Raw genomic sequence first — 17,395 nt, 5'->3', positions numbered from 1 at the left:
ATTCTCCTGGAGATCTTCGCCCTTTGGGGGACCCCTCAAGTGGATCTCTTCGCCTCCAGTGTCAACCGGAAGTGCGAAAGGTTTTGCTCGCGGGAATTTCCTCCAAAAGGAGCCTTAGGAGACGCGTTCGTGGTGGAGTGGTCATTCCCGCTGCTGTACACGTTTCCTCCAGTCCCCGTCATCCCGCAAGTGCTGCGGAGGTTACGGAAGTTCGGTTCCCGGATGATCCTCATTGCTCCGGCGTGGGCTCGGAGGACGTGGTACCCGGACCTTCTCGACTTGTCCATCTGCCCTCCACGTCGTCTTCCCTACCGAGACGATCTGCTCTCACGGGAGGGGGGTCAGGTTCTCCATCCAGAGGTCAGATCCCTCAACCTTCACGCTTGGCTTCTGAAAGGTTGAGGTATAAGGATTGGGACCTCCCTGAAGACGTGATGGAGGTGTTGCTTTCGGCCCGAAGGCCAGCAACAAAGTCTCTGTACCGTTGCCGTTGGCGTAAGTTTTGCGACTGGTGCAGGGTTCAGAATGTGGATCCTTTTGCATGTGACATCCCCATGGTTCTGTCCTTTTTACTTTGTTTGGCCCACAGGGGCTTGCAAGTGGGTACCATTAAAGGTTACCTGGCGGCGCTGTCCATCTTTAAGCGCTCGTCTGAAGAGTGTTCTTACTTTAAAATCCCTTTAATTTCACAGTTTCTGAAAGGGCTCACTAATGTGTTCCCTCCGTCACCTTTCCTGGTGCCCGGTTGGGATTTAAACCTTGTTCTTAAGTTTCTTATGGGTGCTCCGTTTGAGCCTTTACATTCTTGCCCTTTGAGGCTGTTAACTCTGAAAACTGTGTTTTTAGTTGCGGTTACTTCCGCTCGCAGAGTGAGTGAGTTACAGGCACTTTCAGTTCAGCCACCCTTCACTGTATTTCACAAGGACATGGTTGTCCTTGGAGTTCGTCCTTCTTTTCTTCCGAAGGTAGTGACGGAATTTCATTTGGCCCAGAAGGTTGTTCTTCCGGCATTCTATCCTCCTCCGCATCCTGGTAAGGAAGAGGAGAGGCTCCATAGGCTTGATCCTAGGAGAGCTTTAAGCTTTTATGTTTCACGCATGTCCCGGGTCAGAGTGGACGATCAACTCTTTATTGGTTACGCTGGAAAGCGTTTGGGGCAAGCTGTGACGAAACAGACTTTGTCTCGCTGGATTATTTTAGCCATCTCGGAGTGTTACCGCTTGGCGGGTAGGGACCCACCGGCTGGCTTGCGGGCCCATTCTACCAGGGGTGTGGCTGCATCTACTGCCCTGCAGAGGGGTGTTCCTATTCGCAACATCTGTGATGCAGCCACCTGGGCTTCAGTACATACATTTGTACGTCACTATTCCCTCGATTCCATCCGAGGGCAGGATCTGGCCTTTGGCAAGGCGGTCCTTTGCTCTGCTATTTGATTGGCTATTCTAAATTTTGATTCTAAATTCTTTCCCTCCTCCTTGCTCTGGTACTGCTTTGGGAGTCTGTCATAGATATGGAATACGTCGGAGGACCCAATCCCCTCGAAGAACAAGTTACTTTCTTACCTGGTAACGTTCTTTCGATGGGATGGTCCGACGACGTATTCCATATCGCTCCCGCCCTGCCTTCCCCGCTGCAGAATTTCTTTTGCGATTGCAGCTTACGTTCCGCAAGGCTTTGTGTCTGACTGGCAGTTGACTAATGTCACACGTTCTGTGGGAAAAAACTACAACTGAGGCTACGGGCGTTGTGCGTCCTACTTATCACATCGGATGACGTCGGACGTCGGAGGAGGTCCTCGATGACGGCGCATCGACGTCATCGAGGCAGGACGCAGACGCGAGGAAAAAAGTTTCCGAAGCAGCACAGCTGTGGTGATTACATGTCATAGATATGGAATACGTCGTCGGACCATCCCATCGAAAGAACGTTACCAGGTAAGAAAGTAACTTGTTCTTCTGTGCTTGTAGTGTGACTCCATTCACCTCCACAGATATTTAAGAAGTTATTTCTGTTGACATTTCGTTTATTGAGAAGTCTTTTTTGTAATTTAGTTATTAGTTTTGTTAGTGGTTTCATTCTATTTAACAATAAAATAAATAACTTTCTTTTGAGAAGAAGTGCACTGTCTATCAACGCTTCTAAGATTACTTTCCTACGATAGGTTTGAAGTGTTGAACCTGGTTTCTCTCCTGTTTTTATAAGATTTTGAAGGACTTTGTGACGGAACATTTTGGCTAAAATACTTTTCTTGGTATGCTTACTTTGTACTATATCAAGATTTATAGAAGAAGTTTTATTTGTAGTCATAGTTGATTTTCTGTTAATTGTTTTTTGGGTTGTTTTACTTTTTGATAGAGGAGGCAAAGTTTTTGTACTAGAAACTACTTCTGTTTCACTACATGACTGTATTAGCTGTTGTGTTTCAACTTTTTTTTACAAATTCTGCTGTAGATGGATTTTAATGTTGGAGACTTTTCTTTTCATTTGCTCTACTTCTGTGTTCCTTTCTATGGAGTTGCTTTTTGGTAGGCATGCTTTAGGGTCTGTTGAAAAAAATACAGAAGGTATGGGTTGGGGTGTTCTGCAATGCATGTGTGTTGTGTGCATGAGTGTTTGAGTGAGATGATAAAGATGTATGTAATGGTGTGTGATTGTGCATTGGGAAGTACAACTACTAGGGATGGGTATTCTTGAATTAATGTGTTAATAAACTGGGGTTCAGATGACAGAAAAAAGTAAGCCAGTGGTGTGGAGAAGTATGAATAGTATATCTAAAGCTATACAATTAAAACAGTTGTTTCTTCTACAACATCTAAATTCTAGTGGCTGAGTCTGGTAATTTGTGTGGCGAAAAATAGGAATTTGTGGGCCATTCTGCCAGTAAATCACTGTTTAAGACGGGAGGATTTTTTGGTCAGAATGGTGCAGAATCTCTATTTTTAGGCACTGAATTAACATTAGAGTGTGTTTGAGTAATAATTCAAATATTATGGTAACAATCTACTTACTTTTTTCTAAAATGAGCAGTTTGCTTCTTAGTTGTTCTTTGTAATTCAAATTCGGCTGCTTATTTTCAGGAGAATGGTCTTCACTGCAATTGTAAAAGAAAGAAATTAGTAATTTGGTTTGTATATAGCACTGTTTTTAATTTAGACATAGATTTTTTTAATTGAAATGCTCAGCGCCTTCCTCAAAACCATTAAAACTATCTTATGACTAACTGTAGGAAAGAAAATATCTTTACTATGGCTTGTCAAAATCATAATGTACCACTGTATACCACTATTCCTGTAACTAAGCTTTTCCACGTAAGAGGGAGTCAATGTCATAGCCTGCTTGTCCTATATAAATGTAAGTAATTATATAAACTAAAAAAATTAAAACCAAGTATGTGTTTGTACAAATATTATTCTTTGAGATTTGAGGATAGTGTGCATGTAATTTTGTTTGATCATATGTAGTCTATATATTTTATTTCAAAAATGTTAGTTTAACATTATTTGTGTGTGTGTACGAAGAAATTAAACGGTATAAAGGTTTGTAAGTCACAGTTCATTTTAGGACAATGAAAAAATGGTCGTAGATTCATTTTACAGATTATACAAGGTAAAAGTCGGTTAGAAAATGTGTTCATGTACTGTATAGAAAATATGCCTACCTGTAGTTTGTGTTCATGCATATGGTTATGGACGAAGCTGCAAGTAGAAATCTTGGAGATTTGTCTAGTATTTCTCGTAGATCGTGCTTGCCAATGGTATGAGACTTGTAGTCCGAGAGATTCACCGTACATTTGCAGTGCTGATCTATGATGATGCAGTTACATGTAGAGGTCTTGGATTTGATTGGTGGATGGTCATGTGATTTCTTAGTTATATCCAATGAGGGAATGGCACAGAGAGTGAAGTGGAAATGGTAGAAGGGCTGTCCATGTTACGATATGTTCGCGGACATGGCGGTAGTTCTAGGACACCGCGTAACATCCGGGGAATTTGGGGTGGGGAGGCATGCAAATGAGATTGAATGTAGCAAGGGATGGTCAGTAAAGTTTAGTGAGTGTGTTGTGCTAGGAGAGGTTTTCTCAGATATTCTTTTTGCTGAGAGAAGAACAGATAGCTATGGCTGAGTGTTTTAAAAAGCAGATTGTGTGGATTTTGGGAGACTCGTGGATACATTGGTTGAAGGTGCATGCAGAAAGCTGTGGATTATCTATAGATCTTGGATTCCCACATGTGGAAGTGCACTGGCATGGCGTCCATGGAATGAAGTGGCTGGACTTGCTACCTCTCTGTGCAACTTTGAAGATAGAGGAACATCCAGACATAATTGTAATTCATTGTGGAGGGAACAGTTTAGGACATGTGTCTGGAATTTCTTTGCAATTTGCAATAAAAGAAGGACTTCAGAAGATCATGGACCTGTTTCCAAACTCCAAAGTAATTTTTTCACGGATTGTGCAGAGACAAATGTGGCTTCGTTCTTTCTCATGTGGTCCACAAATGGAGAAAGCAAGGCGTAATGTTAATAAGGCTGTTTGTGCCTTCCTAAGAGATTTTGGCATGTCTTCTTTTCACAATGAAAATATTATGTTTCGTAGTACATACGTTTTTCGCAGAGATGGTGTCCATCTTACCTATGCTGGCAATCAGATTTTTCTGAGAAATGTACAAAATGCATTGCAACCTTTTTTAGAAACGCAGCATGCATTTCGAAGTAGGTGTTAAGTATTTATAATTTTTGACATACAAACACCTCCCAAAGGCTCTTTTCAGAGCCACCACTTCCTCCCAGAGAAAAATGCAATGGTTACAATAGGGTAGCATCCCAATTTTTTTTTATGTTTGCGAACTGTCCGCGGACTTTCAAGAAATAGAAAGGGCCTTGCGTTATTCATCTTTACTTCTGTTTAACTGTGAAAGGCGGCTCTGAAAAGAGCCTTATTTTTTTTTGGATTTGTTATTTTGTATTTTTTTTGTTTTTTTTACACACAACACACTAGGAGAGGAGGGGAAAGGAGGGTAAAGGGGGGGGACACCAACCACAGGGATAAGAAAGGGCGAGCTGAGAGAGGAAGATGTAGAGTGGGTTTTATTTGGGTAGTGAGCAGGTCTTCTTGTGCTCTGAGACGATAGTCTCAAAAGCACTGCAAAGTCGCTCCCCCCTGCAGAGTACTGTGTCACAGTACATACATACAACTGTGACCCTCAAAAGGTAAGGGTCATCAGAATTCTGTATGGCCTGTGAGGCAGCTTGAGGAAGACACTGTTCCAGAGAGATGTTCCTTGTGGTGACAGGATCAGAAACGGAGGATGAAGTAGAGGCAATCAACCTACTACGCTCTTCGCAAGGTACAACCTTGCAAATGGCCCCAGTGCGGAATGAGTTCAGGTGTCGCTTCATGGTCGTAGTCCCAAAGCTATACGAACCATGCCTCCCGCGACTGAGTACCATTTTGCACTCATTGCAGGTGACACGGTTCGCACAAGCCTTAGGACCATTCCCATGAACGGTAAACAACCGCCACACCCAAGAATCACGCCGAGGGCGGGTAGTAGGGTTTTCCTCTACCTCATTCTCGTCATCTTCTTCCTCCTCTGTATCCTCACTCCTGTTCCCCTCTTCAGGCCCTTGGGAAGGTGGTGGTGGTGGAGGGGATGGGGATGGGGTGGGGGTGGTGGTGGTGGTGGTGGTGCTGAGGCAGATACAGCACCAGGTGGCAGCAGTGGAGCCACAGAAGCATCAGGTTGAAGATGGAAATCTGCAGATTGCAGCAACAATCTCTGTGCTCTGTAGAATAGGCAGAAACACAATGAGAATGAACTCTAGGGCGTGGTCTTTTATAGGGTTGCTTGTGCGCGGTTCGCGGACATGCGCGCCGTCCGTAAGACAGATCAAACACCAAAAAAGGTTCAAAAAGTCACAAAAACTATGTGGAAACTTATGATTAGTATGTGGGATTTGTGGTATGTTGAGTTTTTAATGAGAAATATTGTGGATTACTTGGAAATGTACTTTTAAAGTGTTCGAGGACACAAACAGTGTCCGCATTCAGAACATGCGATCAGCGTGGGCACGGTCACATGATTGTTTCATGAGCATGTTCGCTAAGGTAGCAGCCGTCCGCAGGACACCCAATGTACGGACATTGTTTTGCGCATGCGTGTTGATGTTCTACGGACAGTGTTCGGGTCCTGAACTAATTAAAAGTGCGTCACACGTAAAACGAACAGTTACGGACAGCCGTTTGTTCTTAGCACAGTTTAATTTACGTGTGCACAATACGGACAGACATAGCGTCTCAAGCACACCTCCATTTTCGTTTATTTACGAACAATTCAGGACACCAGGGTGTTCTTGGAACAGTTTCAACTTGCTAGCGAACACTACGAACAGGCATAGTGTTCTTAAGGACACCTCCATTTTCGTTTATTTAGTAACATTTCAGGACACTACGAGTGTTCTTAGAACATTTTCAACTTGCATGAGAACATCACGGACAGATATAGTGTCCTCAGGACACTTATATTTTCGTTTATTTACGAACATTTCCGAAGAACCGCGCTCGCGTGGACAACTAAATTGGTTTTACCACAAAGAACTGAAAGTAATTACAACACAATATAAAAAAGTAACTTTATTTAACATATATAAACAATTTATGACTGAGAAGGTGGGGCAGAAACGGAAACAAAAACGGGAGAATTAGGGTTTTCAATATAAGTGGGATCAGGTGAAGAAGGGATGGAAATCTCATCAAAACGTTGTGGTCCATGGAGAGAGTTTGGGGTTAAATGAATGGGATATGGTGAGGGGGGACAAGTACAGGTGGGACAATGGTATGTTGTTGGTGGTTTTAGGTGATCTTCCACAAAGTTCTTTAAATCCGTAAAATTTGCCATAAGTTGGTCCATTTTGTGGGTAATGTGTTCAAGAGTGTTATCCACCGCTTCTTTTTCTTTGGAAGTTGCAATTTTTGTAGGGTCTGAAAAAAAAAAAATGTATATGTTGAATGTATACAAAATAATATTTATTAATTGGTTTATATAGTAAAGTGTGTACCATTAGGTGGACTATCTTCTAACATTTCGTCTTGTGGGAAATGGTCCTCTAGCCAATCCAGAGTACTACACATTTCTGTGAGAAAACAAAGAAGTAATATGTTTTTTTTTTCTAATATAGAAAGTTTATAAATATGAGTAAAATGAAGTGCACTTACTATTTCTGGTAAGATATGTAATCGGTAGTCTATACGTCTGGTCTTGCTGTTAGTTGTGAAGTGTCTGTGAGGTAATTATGTTGGAAGCTACTTTATCTTCTTTTGGTATATTCCATTTTAGAACATATTGTATTTAAATGAATGGTTAGTGTGTTACATATATGGGTTACATTTCTTAAATTTTACTACATATACTTTGTATGTGTGCTGCTTTGTGAATTTGTTAAATGTTCCTATGTTATGATATAACAATTACACATATCCCCCGCCAGAGTTTTTAGGTGCTGGTACTGTTGTCTGAACATGTCCGCAGACCGTCAAATTCAGTAGAAAGGGTTCAGTATGTTCCATATTACATGTACATAAAGTCAAAGTTATTATTGTTAAGTTGCGCTACTAAAAACATATGAAATTCAGTGAAAAAACTTTGTTAAAGGGACGTTATGGTTCAAAGTAAAACCGAAAAACCCCTGAAATTCGGCAGTTATGGTAAGATAAGCAACCATAACTCGCAACACAGTGCACTGCCAACACTAACACCCAGGACATCAAAGATGACATCACAAATGTCATTGATGACATCACTGATGACATCACATGGCTGGCTCTCCCTTTTTTTTCCTTTACTGACCTATCTAAGCCACATAGTTTTCTTCAGTAACAGTCAGGAAGTAAAAATTGAAAAGGTACTATATTTGTAGACTTAGGGTCATATCATATGAAACATATATATAGCGGAAGACACAGGCTTGAAAGAGAGCAATCCTTTCTGTGCATGAAGATAATCATTCGAGTTATCAGCACTTTCTCATAGTTTTATTTTTATTACTATACCTTCCCTGTATATGCTCATATTTGTATGCATTGTACTCACACTCCTTTCCTTAGGGTTCACTGACATCATTTGATACACATACATACAGAACGTAGCACCTTTGAAACAGAGCAATCATTTCTCTGCATAAAGATAATCAGTTAGGTTATGAAGTCTTTCTGCTACTACTTCTGCTTTTTTGCTTACTTCTCTGTCCCTGTATATACTCATATTTGTATGTGTTGTTGTCTCTTTGTGTTTTGTCTGTATTAAGTGTAATTATGTATTAAGTGGGTCTTATTAGCTACTTATTACATGTTAGATTATGAATATTGCACCTTCATCATGTATACTGCACACACTGCCTAAGTTTCTGCATGAGTTGCTTAGTATACTGGATAGAACTTCATAATAGAATGCTCAATGCATTGCTTAATGCACTAATTAGCTAATATTTATTCAAATGATTCTTCACACTTTTTGGTCAACATTATAAGAATCCCTCCTACAGAGTTTTCATGAAAAATAAATGCACATGTGATGTCATCAGTGATGTCATCAATGACATTTGTGATGTCATCTTTGATGTCCTGGGTGTTAGTGTTAGCAGTACACGGTGGCGCGAGTTATGGTTGCTTATCTTACCATAACTGCCGAATTTCAGGGGTTTTTTCGGTTTTACTTTGAACCATAACGTCCCTTTAACAAAGTTGTTTTACTGAATTTGATAGGTTTTTAGTAGCGCAACTTAACCATAACGTCCCTTTTAACCACGTTTTTTCACTGATATATATATGTTTATAACACTTTGTACTTAGAAATACTTATTCAAATAATGGCAAATAAATACAGTATGTGGTACCACACAATACTTACATTCAGTAATGGATGCTCTAACTGCAGACAGTTTTAAAATAGGCATGTGAATTCGTAAGTGAGGTGCATCAGCATAGAATAGGCAAGAAAGGCAGGTTAGTTGTGAACAGTGGCAGAATGCTTTCTTTAGACTAAATATACAATTCTGTGTGACGATCCCCCCCCCCACCTGGCAACCTGTAATGGAAACGTTAGGGAGTAACTTAATTTGTCTTTTAGAGCCCAGTCCAATAATGTTCAATAACCCAATAACCATCTGCTTTCTTTAAAGGTTTCTACCATCCCAAAGTACCTGAGCGGCCACAGGAAAACAGGGTCCAAGATGAATCTGGGACCCCTGGACAACTACTGAGGTTCGAAGTGATCTTCCTCATCACAGTACCTTTGGTGCCTTGGCAGGTGAAGTGGCAGAGATGGACCACCCTTGGAAAAAGGAGCCACTGAGATGCTGAGTCAAGAATTAAAATGGAACCAAAGTCTTTCTGAAGTGCAGCAGTTTGCTCTTCACGGTACTCTCCTTTGGTCGACAATTTCTCTGACTGTAGAAATACTGGAAATATGAAACTTGCTGTGAGCTCTGTAAAGGCTTTGCAGATCAGAGTAAGACTCCTAGGATCCTCAGATGACTTCTGGCGGCGACGTGTGCATAGGTCACTTTTGGAGTCTGATATCCGAATATTGCAGTTTTCTGACTTTCGGTTCTTTGGTGCTGCAGCACGGACCTCTGGATGGCTTCTGGCGACCTGGACTCAACCACTTTAGTGGACCTCAGACCTTCACCAGTCTGGACCCTCGGGATGTCTTTGTTAGCTTCTGTAGGCGGGAAACCCACCAACGGACCTTCCGCTGCACTCGGCGACCCTGCACTCCCCCTGGTGGGGAAAAAGTGGTCAGTGATGATGGCAAGGATGTCCTTTGAAATGTTCTTAGGCAGTTTGGAACTTTCGCAGCTCCGGGTGTCCAGCAGCACTATGACAGAGTACACCCTCTTCTGGCCGGAAGACAGTAACGGCTTCCAGTGGACACAAAATGCACATCCAGACCCTGGATGACACCAATGAACTTCTTTGACCGAGATGTCTGGGCACTCCTCTTCAGGACTCACGAAGACTCCGTCTCCGGACGGCAGGCACACAGGAGTGGCTTCCAGGGTACTTTTGAGGAAGAGTAGCAGGCTGCACAATGATTACCTCGTAGCTGGGGGAAAGGTCTCCTTCACACGTCCTCTCTGGACCAGTCCTTGGAAGAACACATCAGCTTTTGGATTACTCGAAGAAATGCAGCATTAGACTTCTCCTCCAGCTGGGCTTCAAGGAACAGCTTCTTCTTGCTTCAGCTTCGACTTCAGCTTCTGAACAAATTGGTTAGTGAGAGGTCCCCAGGTATACACATCTGTTTCCCATTCACTCTGGCTGAGCCTGCTCAGTCAGCCAATCACGAAGAAGGGCTTTCATGCAGGTAGGCAGCTAATCGGGCACAGAGGCATTCAGGCCATTCACTCCACCCAAACACCCATAACAAAGAATGTGGATTGGGTTAAGTACCCAGCCTTTCAGCACACTACAATGCATTCCTGTCCGTTTCAGTCAGGGCTGTCTCATTCATTTTGTCACACACACAGAAACCAGACACCCACAACACAGAATGTGAGTTCACTTCAGACTCCATTCATACAGGTCACACCCATAAGGTGTACCTACAACACACAGCCCCTGTGAAGACTCCAGGCAGTCTGACAGGAGGCAGCCCCAGAGGCATACATGGTGTTTCCACCCAACATCCACTCAGGAGGAAGGGATACAGTCAGGGCTTCCCAGGACTGGGGGAAATGAGGTAAAAGGCAATAGAAACTAAGAGGCCACAGTGGCCATCTTGCCTTTGTGTTGGAATCCATTGATTCCTATGGCAGGGCCTGGGTATCCCAAAATGAAGAACAGAGCCACTGCCAAGTCAGCATGTAGCTGCCACCAGCCCATGCCCTGATTTGTGGGCGACACACAGGTGCCCAAATGTACACATAAGGGGTACAAGGGTGTAGCCCCATCCATTGGTGCCATAAGGGTATCCCATGGGTGTTGTTCACCAAAAGGAAAACATGGGGGGAGCAGGTGCAAGTGGATCTAGGTCACCTGGCCTAAGCCCCACCCACCTGGTGCCTTCCTGCCTGCCGCTCTTTTTCACCACTTAGCAAGCCCCGCCCATCTGGTACCTTCCTGCTTGCTGCTCTTTTTCCCTACTTGAGGAGCCCTCCAGCCTCTTTTCCTTTGCAGATGGGGACCAGGTGCAAGTGGATCTAGGTCACCTGGCCTAAGCACCACCCACCTTCTTAGCCCTGCCTCTTCTTTCCTGCTCTTAACTATTAGATCAAGGGCGTCTCTCGCCCGGGTGTCTGCAGTGAAGGGCAGACAAAGAAAAGGGCAATTCCTGTTTGGACCTGTTCGGACCCAGAGGACCCAGGGCCCGACCCCCTGCTCAGACGACAGGTAAGCATGCACCAACATGTGTTAGCCCCCTCTGTCCACACAGGCCATCCCCACCCTCTCTGGTCCCTCTGTGATGTTCCCTTGTGCCCCCCCTTCTTGCACACAGGTGTTGCCTGTTTTGCTTGATTTTTCTACCCTGCTCCCCCCAACCTCCTCTAGCCTACTTCTGCAGGAGTCTGTCCTGATACATTCTGGTTTCACCATCTCCGTCTTGTGGTCAGTGCTGGATTTGACTTTTATGGACTTCATTGATTCACGGTGCATCACCCTTTCTTAACTCTCATGCTGGACCTCCTTTGCATCTTGTACTCATGGTGGCCCTGAATCATGCTGTTCCCATCTTCATCTTGTATCCTGGCTTGCAACATTGTGTTACTACTGACTTCTGCAATTGTATTCGCTCTCCACTCTTGCTTCTCCACTCTTTTTAACTGCTTACTCTCTGTTCTCTCCTCCTTTCCCTTCTCCCTTTTCCTATCTCCTCCCCTTACTTTCTGCTATGCACTTACTCTATCAGAATTGTCCCTGGACCTAATATGATAGCAACCTCGTCTGTTTCCTCCACCCTCCCATTACTGTTTTTTTCCTCCCTACTCCCTCCCCCCCTCCAGCACTATCTGAAATATTGTCAGGCCTAGTATGATCGCTTGTTTTGTTCCTCCCCTCCCTTCCTGCACCCCTCTCCCTCACCGTTTGATTTTCTCCGGCTCTACCAGAAATGTCATCAGGCCTAGTACGGTAGTCACCCGTCTGTTTCCATTTCCTTCCCACTCTCCCCCTCCCTCCTGAAATGTGGTCAGACCGGGTACGATAGTTAATTTCACATCCTTACTGTTCATGGCCTTTAAGAATGTCATTGTATTTTCCCTTGTTCCCTCCCTTGCCTTGAAGCGCTTTGAAACACATTGTGTATAGGCACTATATAAATAAACTATCATATTATATGATATTATGAAGAGCTGCACTGCCGGAGGTCCAGGCTGGACCTAAGTGGCAGAAACCATAGAGAAAAGACACACAGCAGAGAAGTGGTAGAACAAGGACTAGGATGCAGTGTCCCTCCATAAGGCATTTCCAGCATTACAAGAAGCTAAGAACCCGACAGGCAGGCCTGTCAGATGCTGTGAGGATCCAGCCATGGGACAGAGGTTCTGCTCCCTCACAATCCCGTTTCAGCTCTCCCTCTCCATCCAAATGCTGCTTTTTTTTGCGGACTCACCAACTCCTTAGCCCCGGCAGGGGAGTTCTCCCAACCTGTGAGGTGAAATCACATCAGGGATACAAATGCTCTCCGTGCAGGTCGGCGCAACCAAGACCTCCCATGCTGACACCTTAAAAAAACAAAAAGAAAAACAAGCCAAAAGTGACACAAAATGGATGACAAGACAGTGCATACACGAAATAGAAATGGGTCTCCACTCCCAGCAGAGGGACACAAAAAAACAGGAATAGCACACGGCACACAAACCCAGCTTCCACATTCAACATACCATCTAGGCATGTCTCTAAAAAACGTTTTTCTATATTGCTATGGCATACATTTGGAAATTAACTATGTTTTTATTATTTATAGGCACACACAGTTAAACAGCCCTTTATTAACCTCAGCATTAAATGGCCTTAAGAATCTTTCACGTTTTCATCCACAGTGGGACTTTAACATTCTCTATGTATTCGTGTAAAATCCTTTCACGTCTTTGACCCCTTCAGACATGAATCTAGTGGTTTGGAAAACAGTGTTTGTTTGTCCTCAACTGCATGTGGGGTCGGGGGTCATTGGTACTCCACTGAGAAGATCCATTCATCCAATGTCATGGGAGTACGTGGAGATGTATATGGGGTTACTGGAGTGAGTGAAATCCATACAGGGATGTTGAATAATATTATACTTGATTTCTTCGGCATCTAAGCTAGTATTCGACAATTTTCCTTGTACTCGATTTATCAACCAAAGAAAGATAAGGGCACATTCCCGAAATTTGAGCGCAACTGTTCTGTGTCCAAGATGAGCCCTAACGTATATGAGCCCTAACTTACTGAACAATCTTACCAGCTGAGTGGGATGCGTAGGGCGAACTTTGTAGCGAGTGGAGGGAATGTTGGGGTGAGCTTTGAAGAAGTGACTTTTTTTGGGGTCAGATTAAGAATGCTGAAGGAGATTGTGGGAGTGAGTAGCTTCCGTGGAGTTACCGTTACCGTGTATAGAGAGAATGGGGCAAGTGTTGGGGTGAGTGGAGTGTGTGGTGAAAGTAAGGGTAAGTAATTGGTGAGTGCATATTGTGTTTCGGTGTGTTGGTTTAGTATAGGAATGTTAAATGTGAGTGCGGTGTATTTGTATTTAATTTATTTGTATACCGCAAACCAGGCCCGGAGGCTACCGGGCGCATATCTTGGGCCAATGGTTACAGACATTTAAATGAGCAGAGGATTACAATCACAATAAATAATGGACAAAGACAGTGCATAAGTAATCGCATTATTTTAGCGTGTATGTGGTAGCAAAATAATTCAGTTTTGGAATTGTTGCTTTGATGGGGTCAAGGTTGGGACTAGTAATATGTTTCGGGGTTTGTGCTGCATTGTGTGTCTGTGTGGGTGTATGCCTGAAAAGGATGGTTTGGAAGGTGCAGCTGTTGTAATAATTGACACATGGTCCTCAGGATGTAGGAAAACAGTGTTGCCTGGCACTGTGCTCTTAGCACCCCTGTCTCTGTAGGATGACGGTGTAAAGGAGACGAGAAGTGACATCAGCAAATGGGCAGGGCTTGCAGGAACAAATTGTCCTGTCCTGATTGTGAGCAGTTACTGTGTTGCTGGGCGAGTTATGGAGAAGGCAATCAGAAGAGCACATTTTCCACCCTGTCTCCTCTTCTGATATTCATACATAATCTGGAGAAATGTCAATTTTCATTAATGCAAAGAAAAATTGACAGTTTATTCAAAAGCACGGTTTTATTTCAACCCATTGATAAGAGAGTCTGAGTTCTAATATATGCATGAATTTTTTGGTAAGATTTTTGTTTGTCTTACTGTGAAATTATATGTTGAAACATGTCTTTACATATGGGCATTTCATTTGACCCCCCCCTTTTTCTATAATACCATAGAGATTTTTGTATTTGTTTTGCGTGTTCCCTTAAAAATAAGCAAAACGGATGTAAATGCACTGATGTAAAAAACTAGACATGGACATTGTCAGCTACTTGAAATGCATTTGTTGTCGTAGTTGTCAGACTAAAAGGCTTCACAAATGTACATTTTAATACCATTCCAGGCAGAAGAACACACCAACAGATTAAAAGCTCACGCTTCTATGATGGCAGCTGTTGCATGTGCTTCAGTACCAAAGATAACGCTGGTTGTTGGTGGTTGTTATGGAGGAGAAAGCTATGCAATGGTAAGTTATTTGTTTTATGACAATGGCAAAAGACCTAGTAGTTTCAAATCCTGAATGTTATCTTCATTATGGTAATGACTGGTTACAATTGATTCAGCCCACACATATTACTTTCATTCGCTGTTAATTCTTCAGTTGAGAGTTGGGGAATTATGACCTGCTAGACAGATTTCAGTGGTGGTTATGCCATTTTCTGAAGGTCATGATCTTGTGGTTCGAGACCAACAGATGGAACTTTGCACTTTTCTCATTTTCCCCATTTCCCTTCTCTCCGGATTGTTTTTCTACAGCTGATAGAGACCTGTTGCCTGGTGGAGATGATTGCTGTGGAACCAGTTTTACCATAGGAATTAGACAAGGTTTCCCCTCTACTATGCATACTTTGGGCAGAAAAAGAAAGGCCCCAATTGATGCTGTGTGTGTGACTTTCCAGCACAGACCTATGCTAACACCACCTAAAAACGGTTATGGTGTTAACTATCCTCTTTATCCTGAGAATTTATCCATATGGTACATTCCTTAAAATGCTAGGTGGAGGAAAGCTAAGTCTGTGTAGTAAATTGTTTGTGTCTGTGGGTTCGATGTAAAAGGTGATTGTTATTTTGGATTCCTTTGTTTGGACATCTAAATAGTGTACATCCTGGTTGCCAATCTCCATAGTGAATTGTATCCTGGTATCAATGGAGTATCAAATATGTTAAAATTCATTAAGCTCGTTTGTCCCTCCACTCCAGACATCAATGTATCAGACCCATTTTTTATGTTTCTTCCATTTTTGGCGCTGGAATGTGTGTCAATTTGAACCGATACATGAAAGTGTTAGCATAGGCCGGCGCCGTGGTGGCACCCTTTGCTGTGCCTGATGTTTGGATGTTCCATTATATTCAAAACAAGAGTTGAGAGAGATAAAATTGAGCCGAATCATTCAAAATTCTTTGGAGGCTCCTATGGATTCTTCTTGGAGTAATATCCACTCTACCGCCTCTTGGCCTAAATTGTGTGGAATGCTGGTGTACAGACTATTTATGTCCATTGTGAAAAGGATGTCGTTATCTGTCAGTTTGATCTGCTTCAGAATATGCAAAAAATGTGTGGTGTCTTTTACATAAGTAGATTTCTTTTGTATGATTGGCTGTAGGAAAAAATCAAAATAGGTTCCAAGTGGTTGCAAAATGCCTCCTGTGGCTGCCACTATAGGGCCTCCTGGGTGATTTTGTAGTCTTTTATGGATTTTGGGTAAGATGTATAGATGTGGCATCTTAGGATGGGATGTTAAAAGGAAGGATTTGTTATTTGGTGTTATCCACTCCATCTCTACTGCTGTAGCCAAAATGTCTTCAAGATCTTTCTTGATTTCCATTGTTGGATCTTGGTCAAGTTTGGCATACGTAGTGCTGTCGCTTAATTGTCGTTTGCATTCGTTGTTGTAGTCCTCTGTATCTTTGGTGTATTGATAATTTCTTAGACTATGATGAGTACAGGCCCTGACAAAGGACATTATTCGTCTAAAATGCATAGGCCCAATGTATGTCTGCTTTCAAGTGACTATCCAGCATAATCATCATTACAATTGAATAAAACAAGAGTGAAACTTATTTCTCTCAAATTATATGACTATTCTTGTAAACTACAAATTACAGAAACCACGTAGTGGTATTTAGGGTGTGCAGCCCACACCGCTGGCAAGTTTGCCAAGATCCTCGCTCTCCTTCCTGACCAAACATGTCATTTTCAGGCAAGCACTGCCAGTGAGAGCCAGTTTGAAGTGTCCTACCTAGTCCTCGCATGCGCTTTTCTTGTTCCCAACAGAAAGTGCCCTGCCCTTCCTTGTAAGGCGATGGAAGATGGGGCTGACTTCGACCCCTGCAGCCTTTTCTTGAGACCAGAATGCAAATAAATGGCAAGGGTAGAATAGGGAGTACAAGACTAGGGGCAGCGCGAGGCATGTGTAGGTTGGGCAGCTCTGCCTGGGACAGACCATTCCTGTCACCATTTTTAACCTGCACAAGTCAGCTCAGGTCAGTCACTCCACACAGGTAGCTGAGGCTACTCAGAAATAAGTGAGATAGCCAGCCGGCCTGGGCCCAACAGAATTTTCCACACACAGCCACAGGTCTCTACAGAAGGCACACTTGGTAATGCCCTCTGCTGCGGCACTACTCCCAGTGACTGTCTGAAGACTTAGAGAATGGCAAAAGGTCTAATTGGTCACTTAATCTCTCCCAGTGCCTGCTTTCTGTGGCTTGGTGAAAGATTGCACTGAATGTAGCTGTACAGTGCCTTGTGATATCTACGCTTTTTGTCTGATAAGGAGAAATTGTTTTCTGAACTTCATCATGCTAAAGGCCATGCAGCAACCTTATATGAGCACAGTTTCTGAAAGTGAATTGCAGTAATGTGTCCATGCATGTCTGTCATACAAGTGATGGTTCTATGTGATAATGTTGCTGTGAAAAAGTGGCCAGGTAAGACAACTTTTTTTTTTCCTGACCCCTAAAATTCTTTCCCCTAATATTCTAGGAGGGGTATTGTATGGATGGGCCCCTATCCGGTCCACCACTTAGGAGGCAAGGGCACGTTTGTATGTAAAGCAAGTTTACTGTACAACCATC

At 43.1% G+C, this 17,395-nt stretch overlaps 1 protein-coding gene across 2 annotated transcripts in view; it reads left to right on the top strand.

Moving 5' to 3' along the window:
- The window catches only part of LOC138543670 (probable methylcrotonoyl-CoA carboxylase beta chain, mitochondrial), a 1,097,318-nt gene that overhangs the window by 894,402 nt on the left and 185,521 nt on the right, over positions 1-17,395 (top strand). For both annotated transcript variants that reach the window (XM_069641931.1, XM_069641932.1), the window contains exon 9: positions 14,661-14,783. In XM_069641931.1, coding sequence (XP_069498032.1) covers positions 14,661-14,783 — 123 coding nt within the window. The remainder of the gene's footprint in view (positions 1-14,660; positions 14,784-17,395) is intronic.

This window comes from Ambystoma mexicanum, chromosome 1q (genome assembly GCF_040938575.1).
Source record: "Ambystoma mexicanum isolate Mex_15411 chromosome 1q, UKY_AmexF1_1, whole genome shotgun sequence".
In the NCBI taxonomy this organism is placed as follows: domain Eukaryota; kingdom Metazoa; phylum Chordata; class Amphibia; order Caudata; family Ambystomatidae; genus Ambystoma; species Ambystoma mexicanum.
The sequence above is the reverse complement of the archived record's forward strand: the minus strand, read 5'-3'. Positions and strand labels throughout refer to the sequence as shown.